The following is a 14,316-nucleotide window of genomic DNA, read 5'->3' as shown; positions in this document are numbered from 1 at the left end:
AGTAGAAACGTGATGCTTCCCTGTTTAATATGGCGTATTGTGCTTCATTGTATCAGTTACAGTTTACGATCCATGAGCGCAAATACGAACATTACGTAAGGAGCAACTGAGCGTTAGTGGCGAAACTGACGTCACGTTCTCCCACCTTTGAATTTTTGACTGCTCAGTGCGACCCATCTGCTTGCCAAGAATTAGTGGCGGAACCGAGGCCACAATACGTCAACGAAGGGAACTCTTTGTAGCCAGTAGCCAACGTGCCATTCCTTAGGCCCATTCCGGAGCGTGCCCGAAGTCATTCCCTTGGGCGCGTAGGCGTGACATCGAAACGATACTCATGATCCAAACGAAACCTCCCGCTTAAATATTTTTTTTGTTTTTTTATTTGATGTGGCCTGCCACGTATTCCTTTCTCTGCCAAAAGCCCTTTCATATCGACAACCTACCATGGGAGTTATTCCCTGAAGTCTTAATACATATCCTACATCCTGTCCCTTCATCTTGTCAATGTTTTCCATATGTTCCTTTCCTCGCCGATACTGCACAGAATGGTGGCCGAGCAGTTCTAGGCGCTTCAGTGCGGAACCGCGCGACTGCTACGGTCGCAGGTTCGAATCCTGCCTCGGGCATGGATGTGTGTGATGTCCTTAGGTTAGTTAGGTTTAAGTAGTTCGAAGTTCTAGGGGACTGACGACTTCAGATGTTAAGTCCCATAGTGCTCAGAACCATTTGAACCATTTTTGAACTGCACAGAATGCCCCTTTATTCGTCTGTCATGAGTTATTTTGCTGCCTAAGCAGCATAATTCCTTAACTTCATCTACTTCGTAATCACCAATTCTAATGTTCAGTCTCTTACTGTTCTTATTTCTACTACTTCTCATGGCTTTTGCCTTCGTCTTCGATTTACTCTCATTCTGTATTCTGTATTCATAAAATTGTTCAGTCCATTCGAGAGATCCTGTAACGCTTTTTCACTTTCACTGAGCATAGCAATGTTAACAGTGAATCTTCGTTGACATGATTGCACCCTGAATTTTAGTGCCATTTCACAACCTTTATTTTATTTTCGTCATTGTTTCTTCGATGTATACATTGAACATCCCTGTTTCACATCCTTTTTAATCGAAGCATATCCTTCTTGGTTTTCCATTCTTATTGTTCTCTCTTGGCGCTTGTACATATCGCGTGTTACCCATCTTTCTCTATAGCTTACCCTTACATTCCTCAGAGTTTCGAACATCTTGCTGCATTTGACATTGTCGAACGCTTTTTCCAGGTCGACAAACCCAATGAGAATGTCTTGATATTTCTTCAATCTTTCTTCCATTATCATCTCCAACATCACAACGGCCTCTCTGATTCGTGTAAACCTTCTTAAAACCAAACTGATTGTCATCTAATAGCTCTTCACTTTTTTTTCCATTCTCCTGTATATTATTCTTGTAAGCACCTGGGCTGCATGAGCTGTTAAGCTCGGTTCTCTTCTGTTCCGGTTTTCCCACAATCCATGTTTAACTACCTGTGCTCCAATCACACATTCTCAGAAATTTATTCCTGAAATTAATGCGTATGTTACATACCAGTAGAGCTCTCTTGGCCACTCCCACACTTGTCGGCTCTTGCAATCTTCGGAAATGTGCTCCTCCGCAATTTTGATGGCAAATCGCCAGTCTCGTAAGTTCCACACACCAATGTGAATAGTCGTTTTCCTACCACTTGCCTCAATGGTTTTAAAAATTAAGATGGAATGTTGTCTATCTCGTCAGCCTTATTTGATCGTAAGTCATCCAAACTCTTCTAAACTCTGATTCTACTACTTGATTCCCTATATCTTCCCTATCTCTCTCTTTCTTCTCCTATCACGTTATCAGATCTCCCACTCATAGAGTCCTCCAGTGTAATCTTTCCACCTATCACCTATGTCCTCTGCATTTAACAGTGGAATTGAAATTGCATTCTTAATGCTACCACCCTTGGTATCAATTACTTTCCTCTCTACTGAGTCAGTCCTTCCGACAGTCGTTTCTTTTTCGATTTCTTCACATTCTTCCTACAACCACTTCCTCTTAGCTTCCCTGAACTTCCTATTTATTTCATTCCTATGTGACCTCTGCGTCGCTATTCCCGAAATTCCCTGAACATTTTTGTGTTTCCTTCGTTCGTTGATCAACTGAAACATTACTTTCGATACCTATGCTTTTTTTGCAGTTACCGTCCTAGTATCAACATTTTTGTTTCCTACTTCTGTATTGCCCTTTTTAGGGATGGCTATTTCTCTTGAAGTTAGCTGCCTACTGAGCTTTTCATTATCACAGTATCAATAACCTCAGAAAAATTCAAGCGCATCTCATCATTCCTTAGTATCTGTCAGTGTCCCTTTACTTTGCGCATTGATTCTTCCTCACTCTTCTCTTAAGCTTCAACCTGATGTTCATTACTATTAAAATGTGACCTGAGTCTGTATCTGACCCTAGATACGTCTTATAATCCAGTATCTGATTTCGGAATCTCTGCTTAACCATGATTTAATCTAACTGAAATTTTCCCATGTCTCCGGGCCTTTCCCAAGTATACCACCTCCGCTTGTAATTCCTGCAGCGAGTATTCGCTGTTACAATCAATGTGAAATTTATTGCAGAATTCAATTGGTCATTGTCCTCTCTCAGTCTTACCACCAAGCCCATATTCTCACTTAACCCTTTCCTCTATTCCTTCCCCTGCAATCACGTTCCAACCGCTCTTGACATATTTGCATCTCCCTTTACGTATTGAATTAACTGTTCAGTATCCTCATATGCGTTCTCTGTGTCTTCATATTCTCCTTCGTAGGTCGCCATGTACACCTGAACTGCTGTTGTCGGTGTGGATTTGCTGTCGATTTTGGTGTGAATAATCCTGTTACTGAACTGTTCATAGTAACTCACTCTCTTCCCTGCCTTCCTACTCATACAGAATCCTGGTCTATTTATAAGATTTTCTGCTGCTGTACTTGTCTAACCGGGAATGCTAGTTTTCTCTCCATATACCTTCAATGATCCGCACTACATTTAGATTCAGCCTTTGCTCGTAGAACGTTATCCTTCTGCTGGTTATTCAATCTTTTTCTCATGGTCACCTCCATCTTGACATTCCCCTCCCGGAGATCCGAATGGGGGGCTATTCCGGAATCTTTTGCCAATGGGGAGGTCATCATGACATTTTTTCATTTACAGACAAGGTGTACTGCGGACAGCCGGCCGAAGTGGCCGCGCGGTTCTGGCGCTGCAGTCTGGAACCGCGAGACCGCTACGGTCGCAGGTTCGAATCCTGCCTCGGGCATGGATGTGTGTGATGTCCTTGGGTTAGTTAGGTTTAACTAGTTCTAAGTTCTATGGGACTAATGACCTCAGCAGTTGAGTCCCATAGTGCACAGAGCCATTTGAACCATTTTTTTTTCCTGCGGACACACATTATGTGCCTTTAATGCACTGGTTTTCATTGCCGTCTGCACCCTCATGCTGTTGATCTGCCTTTTAGGTGCAGTTACGCATCGCAAGGGCAAGAAAGTGCCCTGAACCTCAGTACGCCCCTTCATCCTCTCTGACAAGGCCGTTGGCTGAACGACGGTGACTTCTTATGCCGAAAATCTTCGACCACCATTGTTGGTGACCCGGACCGAGAAAATTTTGACTAATAGTAAAAGACGCTGTCTCTAGACCAGGGATACATTTAGCCGGATGTTTTACTCTAATAGCGGACTCACTATTTTGAGTAAAAAGAGAGTCATCTGGATATTTCACATCTTTTTTAATATTTATTTAAGCCGGTTTTATGCGAGATCAACCTCAAGCGTGCTTAAACTAAAATGGAACTCAATAAACAGCCTTATAATTGGGCAGTTATGATAGCAACAAGTATCTGTTCTTTTGGGAAAAGATATTCTATAACTTTAGTCATTTCAGTTTTATCCTTATTCGTTGCGCTTACACTATTGGTTTGCATCGGGACACAATTTCACGTTCTCTAGCTCATTACTAGAAACCTTAGTAAATGTTGAACGGGCTTGAGTTGTATATACGGTGTAGTTATAGTTAAACTTCCACTATGGTTCAAATGGCTCTGAGCACTATGGGACTTAACATCTGAGGTCATCAGTCCCCTAGAACTTAGAACTACTTAAACCTAACTAACATAAGGACATCAACACATCCAAGCCCGAGGCAGGATTCGAACCTGCGACCGTAGTAGTAGTGCGGTTGCGGACTGAAGCGCCTAGACCCGCTCTGCCACCGCGGCCGTCAAACTTCCACTATGTGATAGAGTCCTCATAAAATTAGTTATAGTAGGATTATGAAGTTTTGTGGAAACATTTACAGGCATATGCGGCAGAGAAATAACGAGCCGATCCTGAGACATTGAAATAAACATATTTTAATTTCCACATGAGAGCATAACGCTAGTTACTTGCGTACTATGTCTACGTTCTAGGTTCAAAATGTTCCTCAATGTGACTACCATCTGCATTTGCGTAATCTGTACGGATAGCACTTCACAGTTGGTAGCAGGACTTTTCGAATGGTAAACCATACAATGTTCCGCTCTCGTGACGTAGATCCTATTAACCCAACCTAGTGCGGCTCCGGGCCGACGAGCGATGACGAGGAATTATCGAATTTTCTTAAAGCAACTTCTTGCCAGGATAACTTATATATTATTAAGCCACTTGCTATAGCCACTTGCAATAAAGCTAAGGGGGGTTGATTTGGGGGAGGAGACCAAACTGCCATGTCATCGGTCTCATCGGATTAGGCAAGGATGGGGAAGGAAGTTGGCCGTTCGCTTTAAAGGAACCATCCCAGCATTTACCTGAAGCGATTTAGGGAAATCACGGAAAACGTAAATCAGGATGGCCGGACGCGGGATTGAATCGTCGTCCTCCCGAATGCGAGTCCAGTGTGCTAACCACTGCGCCACCTCGCTCGGTCAATAAAGCTAAGAATCTGCTTTTCGTGAAACCTGTTTTATATGGCCATTCAACATCCAGTCTGCCGGCTCAACGGCTCTCGACGTTAATTCAAGAGACGGATTCGATTAGGGGCTGGTCCGCGTTGTCCTATCTTGGAAGTTGTGCTTTAAAGAGCTCGGATATTCGGCCGGCTGGGTGATATGTATCATCGTTCACGTTGTTGGCGATCAACAGAACGTTTGAATAAAGTTCGGCGGAAACCAGTTGTGGTGATTGTCTCTACTCTGTTGTGAGCCTCGGCAGAGATTCTGTGATGCCGTTGCTCGCATCCTTATGGTGCTGCATGAGAGGACTGGATATTCATGCAGTGCTGCAAGTTTTGTTCGTTGATAAAACGCCTTGTGTAAGAAGACCGTAAAGTTCCTGGCCATAATTCTGGAACTGTCAGAGACTGCTTTAACGAACACGATGATCAAGTCCAACATCTCGTGTGACTCTCTCAGGTCACTGATCCGAATATAAGTGCACTTTTTAAGGTATTTCGTAGGGCGTGGTACACCCTCGATTTCTTCCTCCAAGGATAATTTCTAAACAAGTGACCCTCCTGCAAGAGGAGTCGGCTGTGCATGACTTACATTTGTCCATTAAGGTTGGATACGAACTGTAATTTTACCAAAATGGAGACGAAAAGCCTAGCACTAAAGATTTTCTTTTGCTAGATGATATTATTTTGTCCAACTCATTCGTAATTGCTCTAATAGGATGACATATCAAATGGAAGTTGTAGAACTGCATACCCAGACACCAAGTGGTCTTCACTCTTCAGTCAAAGATTGGACACTGTCGTAACGATATTCTGGTTGGTCTAAGGGTAATCGAAGCATCCTCGGGCCCGGATTCGAACCCTGCCACCACATAAAATTTAATTAATAATCGGAATTAACGGCTGAAGACGACCGGCTTAAGAAATCACCCTCTTTCTGCCAACGGCACTGTCTATCAGGGTGTGGGGGGGGGGGGAAGACAGAGGTTCAGGACACTCTTGTGCCTTTGCGGTGCGAAACTGTCCCTAAAGGCGGAAGAATCAGCAATGATTAACGGCACAAAAATGCAGAAGTAATGGTAACCACTAAATTGACAGCACGTAATCTGTATCCACAAGGCATGTCGCCTGTAACTGAAAAAATGTTATGATGATCTCTCCATTGGCATAAGATTCCGGAAAAGTCCCCCATTAGGATCTCGGGGAGGAACCTGCCAAGAGACAGGTGACCATGAGAAAAAAATAGTCTAACCAACGAAAGGATAACATTGTCAGAGCGTAGAATGTAAGAAGCTTGAAAGTGGTAGGAAAGATAGAAAATCTTAAAAGGGAACTGCAAAGACTTGACTTTAATGTAATATAACATCAACAGCAGCAGGAAATGGTATAAAGGGACTAGGATTCTTTATGAATAGGAAGGTAGGAGAGAGAGTGGGTTACTGTGCACACTTCAACGATAGGGTTATTCTTATCAGAATCAACAGCAATCCCACACGGAAAACGATAGTTCTGGTATACGTGACGACGTCGCGAGCTGAAGAAGATGAGATACAGAACATATGTATGAGGATATTGAAAGGGTAACGCACTACATAAAGGGAGAGGAAAATCTAATAGTCCTGGGGGACTGGAATGGAGCTGTAGGGGAAGGAGTGACAGTAACTGCGAAGGAACTATGGGTAACGGAAGAAATACTTCAGTTGGTCGATGAAAGAAGAAAGTGCAAAAAAGTTCAGGGAAATTCAGGATTACAAAAATACAAGCCACTTAGAAATGAAATAAATAAGACGTGCAGGGAAGCTAAGACGAAATATCTGTATGAAAAATGTGAAGAAATCGAAAAAGAAGTGACTGTTGGATATATTGAATCAGCATATAAGAAAGTAAAAACAGCCTTCGCTGAAATTAAGAGCAAGGGTGGTAACATTAACAGCGCAACGGGAATTCCACTGTTAAATGCAGAGGAGAGAGCGGATAGGAAGAGAATTGTTTGATGTGATAGAAGGAGAAACATGAGTCGATTTAGAAGAAATAGGGGATCCAGTATTAGAATCAGAGTTGAAAAACTTAAGAACAAATAATATAGAAGTAATAGACAACATTCCATCGAAATTTCTAAAATGGCAAAAAAATGACTATTCACATTGGTGTGCAGAATGCATGAGTCTCGAGGTATACCATCTAATTTTCGGAAAAATATCATCCACACAATTCCGAATACTGAAAGAGCTGGCAAGTGCGAGAATTATCTCATTTTCAGCTTAACAGCTCATGCATCCAAGATGCTGACAAGATTAATATACGGTAGAATAGAAAAGTAAATTGAGGATGCGCTAGATGACGGTCAGTTTGGGTTTAGGAAAGCTAAAGGCGCCAGAGAGGCAGATCTGACGCTGCGGTTTATAATGTAAGCAAGACTAAGGAAAAATCAACACGTTCATAGAATCTGTCATCTGGGAAAAAGCGTTCGACAACGTAAAATGGTGCAAATTGTTTGAAATGTCGGGGAAAATATGGGTAAGCTATAGGTAGAGACGGGAAATATACGGTATGTACAAGAACCAAGTTTGAATAATAAGAGTGGAAGTCCAGGAACAAAGTGCTCGGATTCGAAAGGGTGTAAGAGAGGAATTTAGTCCTTCACCTCAAGTGTTCGATCTATAGACCGAAGAAGCAATTATGGAAATAAAATAAGTTCGAGAGTGGAATTAAAATTCCTGCTGAAAGGATATCAATGACAAGATTCGCAAATGACATTGATATCCTCAGTGAAAGTGAAGAAGAATTGCAGGATCTTATGAATGGATGGATAGCCTAATGAGAACAGAATATGGATTGAGAGTTAATCCGAGAGAGACGACAGTAATGAAAAGTAACAGAAATGAAAACAGCGAGAAACTTAACATCGGGATTGATGGTCACGAAGTAGTTACAGAATTCTTCTACCTAGGCAGCGAAATAACCAGTGACGGACATCAAAAACAGACTAGAGCTGGCAAAAACGAAATTCCTGGCCAAGAGAAGTATACTGGTCTTAAACGTAGACCTTAATTTGATGAAGAAATTTCTGAGAACGTACGTTTGCAGCACAGCATTGTATGATATTGAAACATGGACTGTGGGAAAATCGGAACAGAAGTGAATCGAAGCATTTGAGATGTGGCGCTAGAGGCGAATTTTGAAAATTACGTGGACTGGAAAGGTAAGGAATAAGGAGATACTGAGCAGAATCGGAGAGGAAAGGAATATGTGAAAAACACTGACAAGAAGACAGGAGAGGATGGTAGGACATCTTTTAAGTCAACAGGGACTAACTTTCATGGTACTAGAGGGAGAATGGTGCTACAGGGAGCTGCTGGGAGGAAAAACCTGTAGAGGAAGTCAGGGACTGGAATACGTCCAGAAAATAAGTGAGAACGTAGGTTGCAAGTGCTGCTGTGAGATGAAGAGATTGGCACAGCAGAGGAATTCATGGCGGGCGACACCAAACCAATTAGAAAACTGATGAATCAAAGAAAAAAAGCGAAAAAGAAAATCAGATTAGGTATTCTGGCAGGGTAGCGTACTGGTAGTGGATTGCGAAGCAAAATCCAATACAACGTACTTCTTCAGAGTGATGTTTAGATACCTTTAGTCAAGACACGCAACTGCAGGTTTGATGGCTGTTGGTGATATGTGCTCTACATTAGGTGAAAAGCCAATAAATCTAAAAATAAAATTTGGTACATGGTTAAAGACGTCAGTAATGCGAGCATTTTCGTCTAAACGAAATATAAAAAGCGTTAGGCATCGTACCGACAGAGGGTTTGATTAACTATGTGTCGAAACTACTTTAATGAAAATACCATGGCCCACAGGGTATTCCGAATCCCTTGTGACGGCATCTGGCAGGATACGTGTGACAGAAGTTTAATATAGACAGATAGCAGAGGTATGTTGTTGTTGTTGTGGTCTTCAGTCCTGAGACTGGTTTGATACAGCTCTCCATGCTACTCTATCCTGTGGAAGCTTCTTCATCTCCCAGTACCTACTGCAGCCTACATCCTTCTGAATATGTTTAGTGTATTCATCTATTGGTCTCCCTCTACGATTTTTACCCTGCACGCTGCCCTCCAATACTAAACTGGTGATCCCTCGATGTCTCAGAAGATGTCCTACCAACCGATCCCTTCTTCTAGTCAAGTTGTGCCACAAGCTCCTCTTCTCCCCAATTCTATTCAATACCTCCTCATTAGTTATGTGATCTACCCATCTAATCTTCAGCATTCTTCTGTAGCACCACATTTCGAAAGCTTCTATTCTCTTCCTGTCTAAACTATTTATCGTCCACGTTTCACTTCCATAAAGCTACATGGCTACACTCCATACAAATACTTTCAGAAACGACTTACTGACATTTAAATCTATATTCGCTGTTAACAAATTTTTCTTCTTCAGAAACGCTTTCCTTGCCATTGCCATTTTATACCCTCTCTACTTCAACCATCATAATTTATTTTTCTCCCCAAATAGCAAAAGTCCTTTACTACTTAAAGTGTCTCATTTCCTAATCTAATTCCCACAGCATCACCCAACTTAATTCGACTACATTCCATTATCCACGTATACATAATCAAAATGTGGCTACAGCAAAGCTCATTTGATCAAGTGAATAGTGCGTTTCTCGGATCCATCTATTCTCATACTGTCACTTACTTCTGAAATAATGTGATAGTTGGATTTGAAAATTATTTCAACAAATATATAGATCATTTTAATCTAACATTTGAGGTGTGAAAATGTAATTGGGTTTGACTGTTATGTACATCAAAATGCATTGTTTTGTGTAACATCTGTGCAGGAGAAACCACACTTTCGACCTGGTGATCATCGAGCGCCTGCAATACCATGCCTACTACGGGCTGGCCCACTTGGTCGGATCACCTCCTCTCGTCGGATTTGTGACGCTGTCCGAACTCGCGCCCGTATACCATGTTTCGGGCAGTCCCATGAACCCTGCCTATCTGCCCGATGTCTGGGTGGGCTTTTCCGATCATATGACCTTCTGGCAACGTCTGTACAACACGTACTTCTATCTACGTGTCTATTACAAGTGGTTCTGTGACGTAATGCCAAAACAGGAGGCTGTAATGCGAGAATTCTTCGGAACGGAACCACCATCAGTTTACGAGGCGGAGTACAACTTCAGCCTCCTCATCACCAATAACGACTTTTCCTTGGAGTACCCACGGCCACTGACGCCAAACATCATTGAAATCAATGGTATCCACGTACCGTCGAAAGTCGAGCAGTTACCAGAGGTGAGTGACATTAATTATTTGTAAGATCAACAAATGAAACACACAGAGTCACGAATATTTCACGTTGAAGTTGGGTGATTGTTTTGAATCTTATGACTGTATTCTGAACGGAGATTAGAAAATAGAGTCTTCCCTTCCACAGGCAATGCCCTAATCCTGACCACCTCTGCCACAGCCACAGCCTCTATTCCACTTTTCTATAGCACTGCAGAAGAAGCCGTGAGTCATGGCTCATGTTCCGGTCCGACACACACTTTCAATACACCAGGACGTTTCGTACACTGACATTGTGTTAGTTGTAAAATGTGTCTAGTCTTTCACTCACCAATCAGTTCCCCGAGAATTCCACTGAAAGGATAAGCGAAGGAAGTAAGTAACACACTATTGGCCATTAAAATTGCTACAGCACGAAGATTACGTGCTACAGACGTGAAATTTAACCGACAGGAAGAAGATGCTGTGATATGCAAATGATTAACTTTTCAGAGCATTCACAAAAGGTTGGCGCCTACAAGGTGCTGACATGAAGAAAGTTTCCTACCGATTTCTCATACACAAACAGCAGTTCACCGGCGTTGCATGGTGAAACGTTGTTGTGATGCCTCGTGTAAGGAGGAGAAATGCGTACCAGTATCACGATTGCGGTTCATCGTATCGCGACATTGCTGCTCGCGTTGGTTGAGATCCAATGACTGTTAGCAGAATATGGAATCCATGGGTTCAGGAGGGTAACACGGAACGCCGTGCTGGATCCCAACGGCCTCGTATCACTAGCAGTCAAGATGACAGGCATCTTATCCGCATGGCTGTAACGGATCGTGCACCCACGTCTCGATCCCTGAGTCAACAGATGGGGAGGTTTGCAAGACAACAACCATCTGCACGAACAGTTCGACGACGTTTGCAGCAGCACGGACTATCAGCTCGGAGACCATGGCTGCAGTTACCCTCGACGTTGCATCACAGGCAGGAGCGCCTGCGATGGTGTACTCAATGACGAACCTGGGTGTACGAATTGCAAAACGTCATTTTTTCGGATGAATCCAGGTTCTGTTTACATTTCAGATGTGTTACGACCCGTGGCTCTACCCTTCATTCGACCCCTGCGAAATCCTACATTTCAGCAGGATAATGCACGACCGCATGTTGCAGGTCCTGTACGGGCCTTTCTGGATACAGAAGATGTTCGACTGTTGCCCCGGCCAGCACATTCTTCAGATCTCTCACCAATTGAAAACGTCTGTCAATAGTTGCTGAGCAACTGGCTTGTCACAATACGCCAGTCACTACTTTTGATGAACTGTGGTATCGTGTTGAAGCTGCATGGGCAGCTGAACCTGTACACGCCATCCAAGCTCTGTTTGACTCAATGCCCAGGCGTATCAAGGCCGTTATTACGGCCAGAGGTGGTTGTTCCGGGTACTGATTTCTCAGGATCTATGCACCCAAACTGCGTGAAAATGTAATCATATGTCAGTTCTAGTATAATACATTTGTCCAATGAATACCCATTTCTCTGCATTTCTTCTTTGCGTAGAACTTTTAATGGCCCGTAGTGTATTATTGTGCAGGTGCGGTATTACTTTGGATTACGTCATCTTCTCAGAGATTTAGGAAAATGGTGTCAGTAGTGACAGGGGTCGGTAGTTATTGACATTTCTCCTGTCTCCTTTCTTGCAAGAGCTGTTAACCAATTGCGTATTTCAATATCTCTGGAAAAATACCCCGAGTTACTTCGGAATGGACGATCAGTATTGCAAGGGAACGAATTTTCAGTGCTTTCGGGGTAACATCTTCATATCCAGATGCACTATTATTTTAAGGAAATGTAGACCTATAAATTTATACTTTTCTTAATTACATGTGACTGAAATTCATATCGATTACCTTTTCAACATACTGCTTTGTTTTTCTCTCGAACTGCTAACTACAGTATCTACTAGTAGATATAAGAATATTTATTAAATGCACTAGCTAACTGTAACTGATCATTTACAGTCATTCCACATAAATTAATAGTGACGTTATCACATTTTGTCAACTTTTGTCCCATCCCTTGTTTAACGACGTTCAATATAGACTTACTTCAGTTGTCTGAACTACTGATTTCTGTTTCAATGTGCAGGTTCCTTTATTTTAAATGGCTCTCCTTCGTAAATTTAAATGTGGCTACAGTAGAATCTTCCCTTGTACTTGCGAACAGATAAATTTCCCTTTTCTGTTATCTCTCTAGTGGTGATCATGGAATGAATGGAAAAGAAAACTGAGGATCCGTTAGATGACGATGTTTGGCTTTAGGAAAGGTAAAGCCATCAGAAAGCCAGTTCTTACTTCGCACTTCATAATCGAAGCAAGACTGAAAAAAAAAATCAAGGTACGTTCATAGGACCTGTCAATCTGGAAAACAGTTTCAATGATGTGAAATGGTGCAGTTTTTTGAATGGTGAAATTTTGAGAAAAATAGAAGCGAGCTACAGAGAAAGACGGGTGATATACAGTATGTACTACAACCAAGTGGGAACAAAAAGACTGGAAGACCAGGAAAGTAGTGCTCGTATTAAAAACTGTGTATGGCAGGGATGTAGTCTTTTGCTCATGCTGTCCAATCTCTACATAGAAGAAGCATTGACGAAAATAGCCTATAAGAAGGGATCTAGAGTGGGATTAAATTTCAAGGTGAAAAGATATCGGTGACAAGATTCGCTAATGACATTGTTATCCTTAGTGAAATTTACATCACAGAACCTTTTGTATGGGATGAACAGTCTAATGAGTGTACAACATGTACTGGGGAGCAAAGCGAAAGAGGAGAAAGTAATGAGAAGTAGCAGAAACAAGAATAGCGAGAAACTTGTTGGTCGCGAAGCAGACGAGCTTAAGGGATTCTTCTATCCCATCACGAACGAAATAAGGGCATCCGGCAGGTGTGGCCGAGCGGTTCTAGGCGCTTCAGTCTGGATCCGCGCGACCGCTACGGTCGCAGGTTCGAATCGTGCCTCGGGCATGGATGTGTGTGATGTCCTTAGGTTAGTTAGGTTCAAATGGCTCTGAGCACTATGGGACTTAACATCTGAGGTCATCAGTCCCCTAGACTTAGAACTACTTAAACCTAACTAACCTAAGGACATCACACACATCCATGCCCGAGGCAGGATTCGAACCTGCGACCGTAGCGGTCGCGAGGTTCCAGACTAAAGCGCCTAGAACCGCTCGGCCACACTGGCCGGCCGGTTAGCTAGGTTTATGTAGTTCTAAGTCTAGGGGACTGATGACCTTAGATGTTAAGTCCCATAGTGCTCAGAGCCATTTGAACCATTTGAAATAAGGGCATAAAAAGCAGATTCGACCAGGCAACGAGGGAATTCCACGCTAAGAGAAGTTCACTGGTATCAAATATTGGCTTTTACTAGGAAAAAGTTTCTGAGAATGTACATTTGGAGGACAGCATTGTACAGTAATGAATCATGGACACGGGAGAAAGGCAACAGAAGAGAATAGAAGAGATTGAAATGTGGTGCTACACAAGTATCTTGAAAATCATGTGGACCGATAAGATAAGGAATGAGGAGATTCTCCACAGATGGCAAAAACTAACATAAAGAAAGCAAGAGCTGTCGGGACCAGTGCTAAGGCGTCAGAAATAACATCCTTGGTAGTAGCGGTATTTCTAGAGGGTAAAACGTGTAGGGGAAGACAGATTTGGAATAAAGCCTGCATATAATTGAGGACGTAAATGCAAATGCTGCCACATGAAACCTATCAGAAGTGTGATGACTCAAACAAAAAATGTAATGCCGAAAGTGAGAGAGTAAGAGCAGATATTTCTTGCTTTGATATTCATAAAAAAGGTTTAGATTCCTCCTGTCTTTATTTACCTGTGTTTGCAAGGCTAGTGACAGATCAAATTATGTAAATGGAAGGTGGAGAGGAAGAAAGGGAAGGAAAGGTAAGTACCTACAGATGTCAGCCGCATCAGGCCCTAAATGCAGGATCAGTGGCGACGAGTGAAAATATGTGCTGGATCAGGAC

At 42.5% G+C, this 14,316-nt stretch overlaps 1 protein-coding gene across 1 annotated transcript in view; it reads left to right on the top strand.

Annotated features, from left to right (window-relative positions):
* LOC126235672 (UDP-glucosyltransferase 2-like) overlaps positions 1–14,316 on the top strand; it is a 77,810-nt gene that overhangs the window by 37,817 nt on the left and 25,677 nt on the right. Inside the window, exon 4 of the mRNA XM_049944397.1 lies at positions 9,828–10,287. Within this exon, the coding sequence (XP_049800354.1) occupies positions 9,828–10,287 (460 nt within the window). The remainder of the gene's footprint in view (positions 1–9,827; positions 10,288–14,316) is intronic.

This window comes from Schistocerca nitens, chromosome 2, assembly GCF_023898315.1.
Source record: "Schistocerca nitens isolate TAMUIC-IGC-003100 chromosome 2, iqSchNite1.1, whole genome shotgun sequence".
NCBI classification, from domain to species: domain Eukaryota; kingdom Metazoa; phylum Arthropoda; class Insecta; order Orthoptera; family Acrididae; genus Schistocerca; species Schistocerca nitens.
The sequence above is the reverse complement of the archived record's forward strand: the minus strand, read 5'-3'. Positions and strand labels throughout refer to the sequence as shown.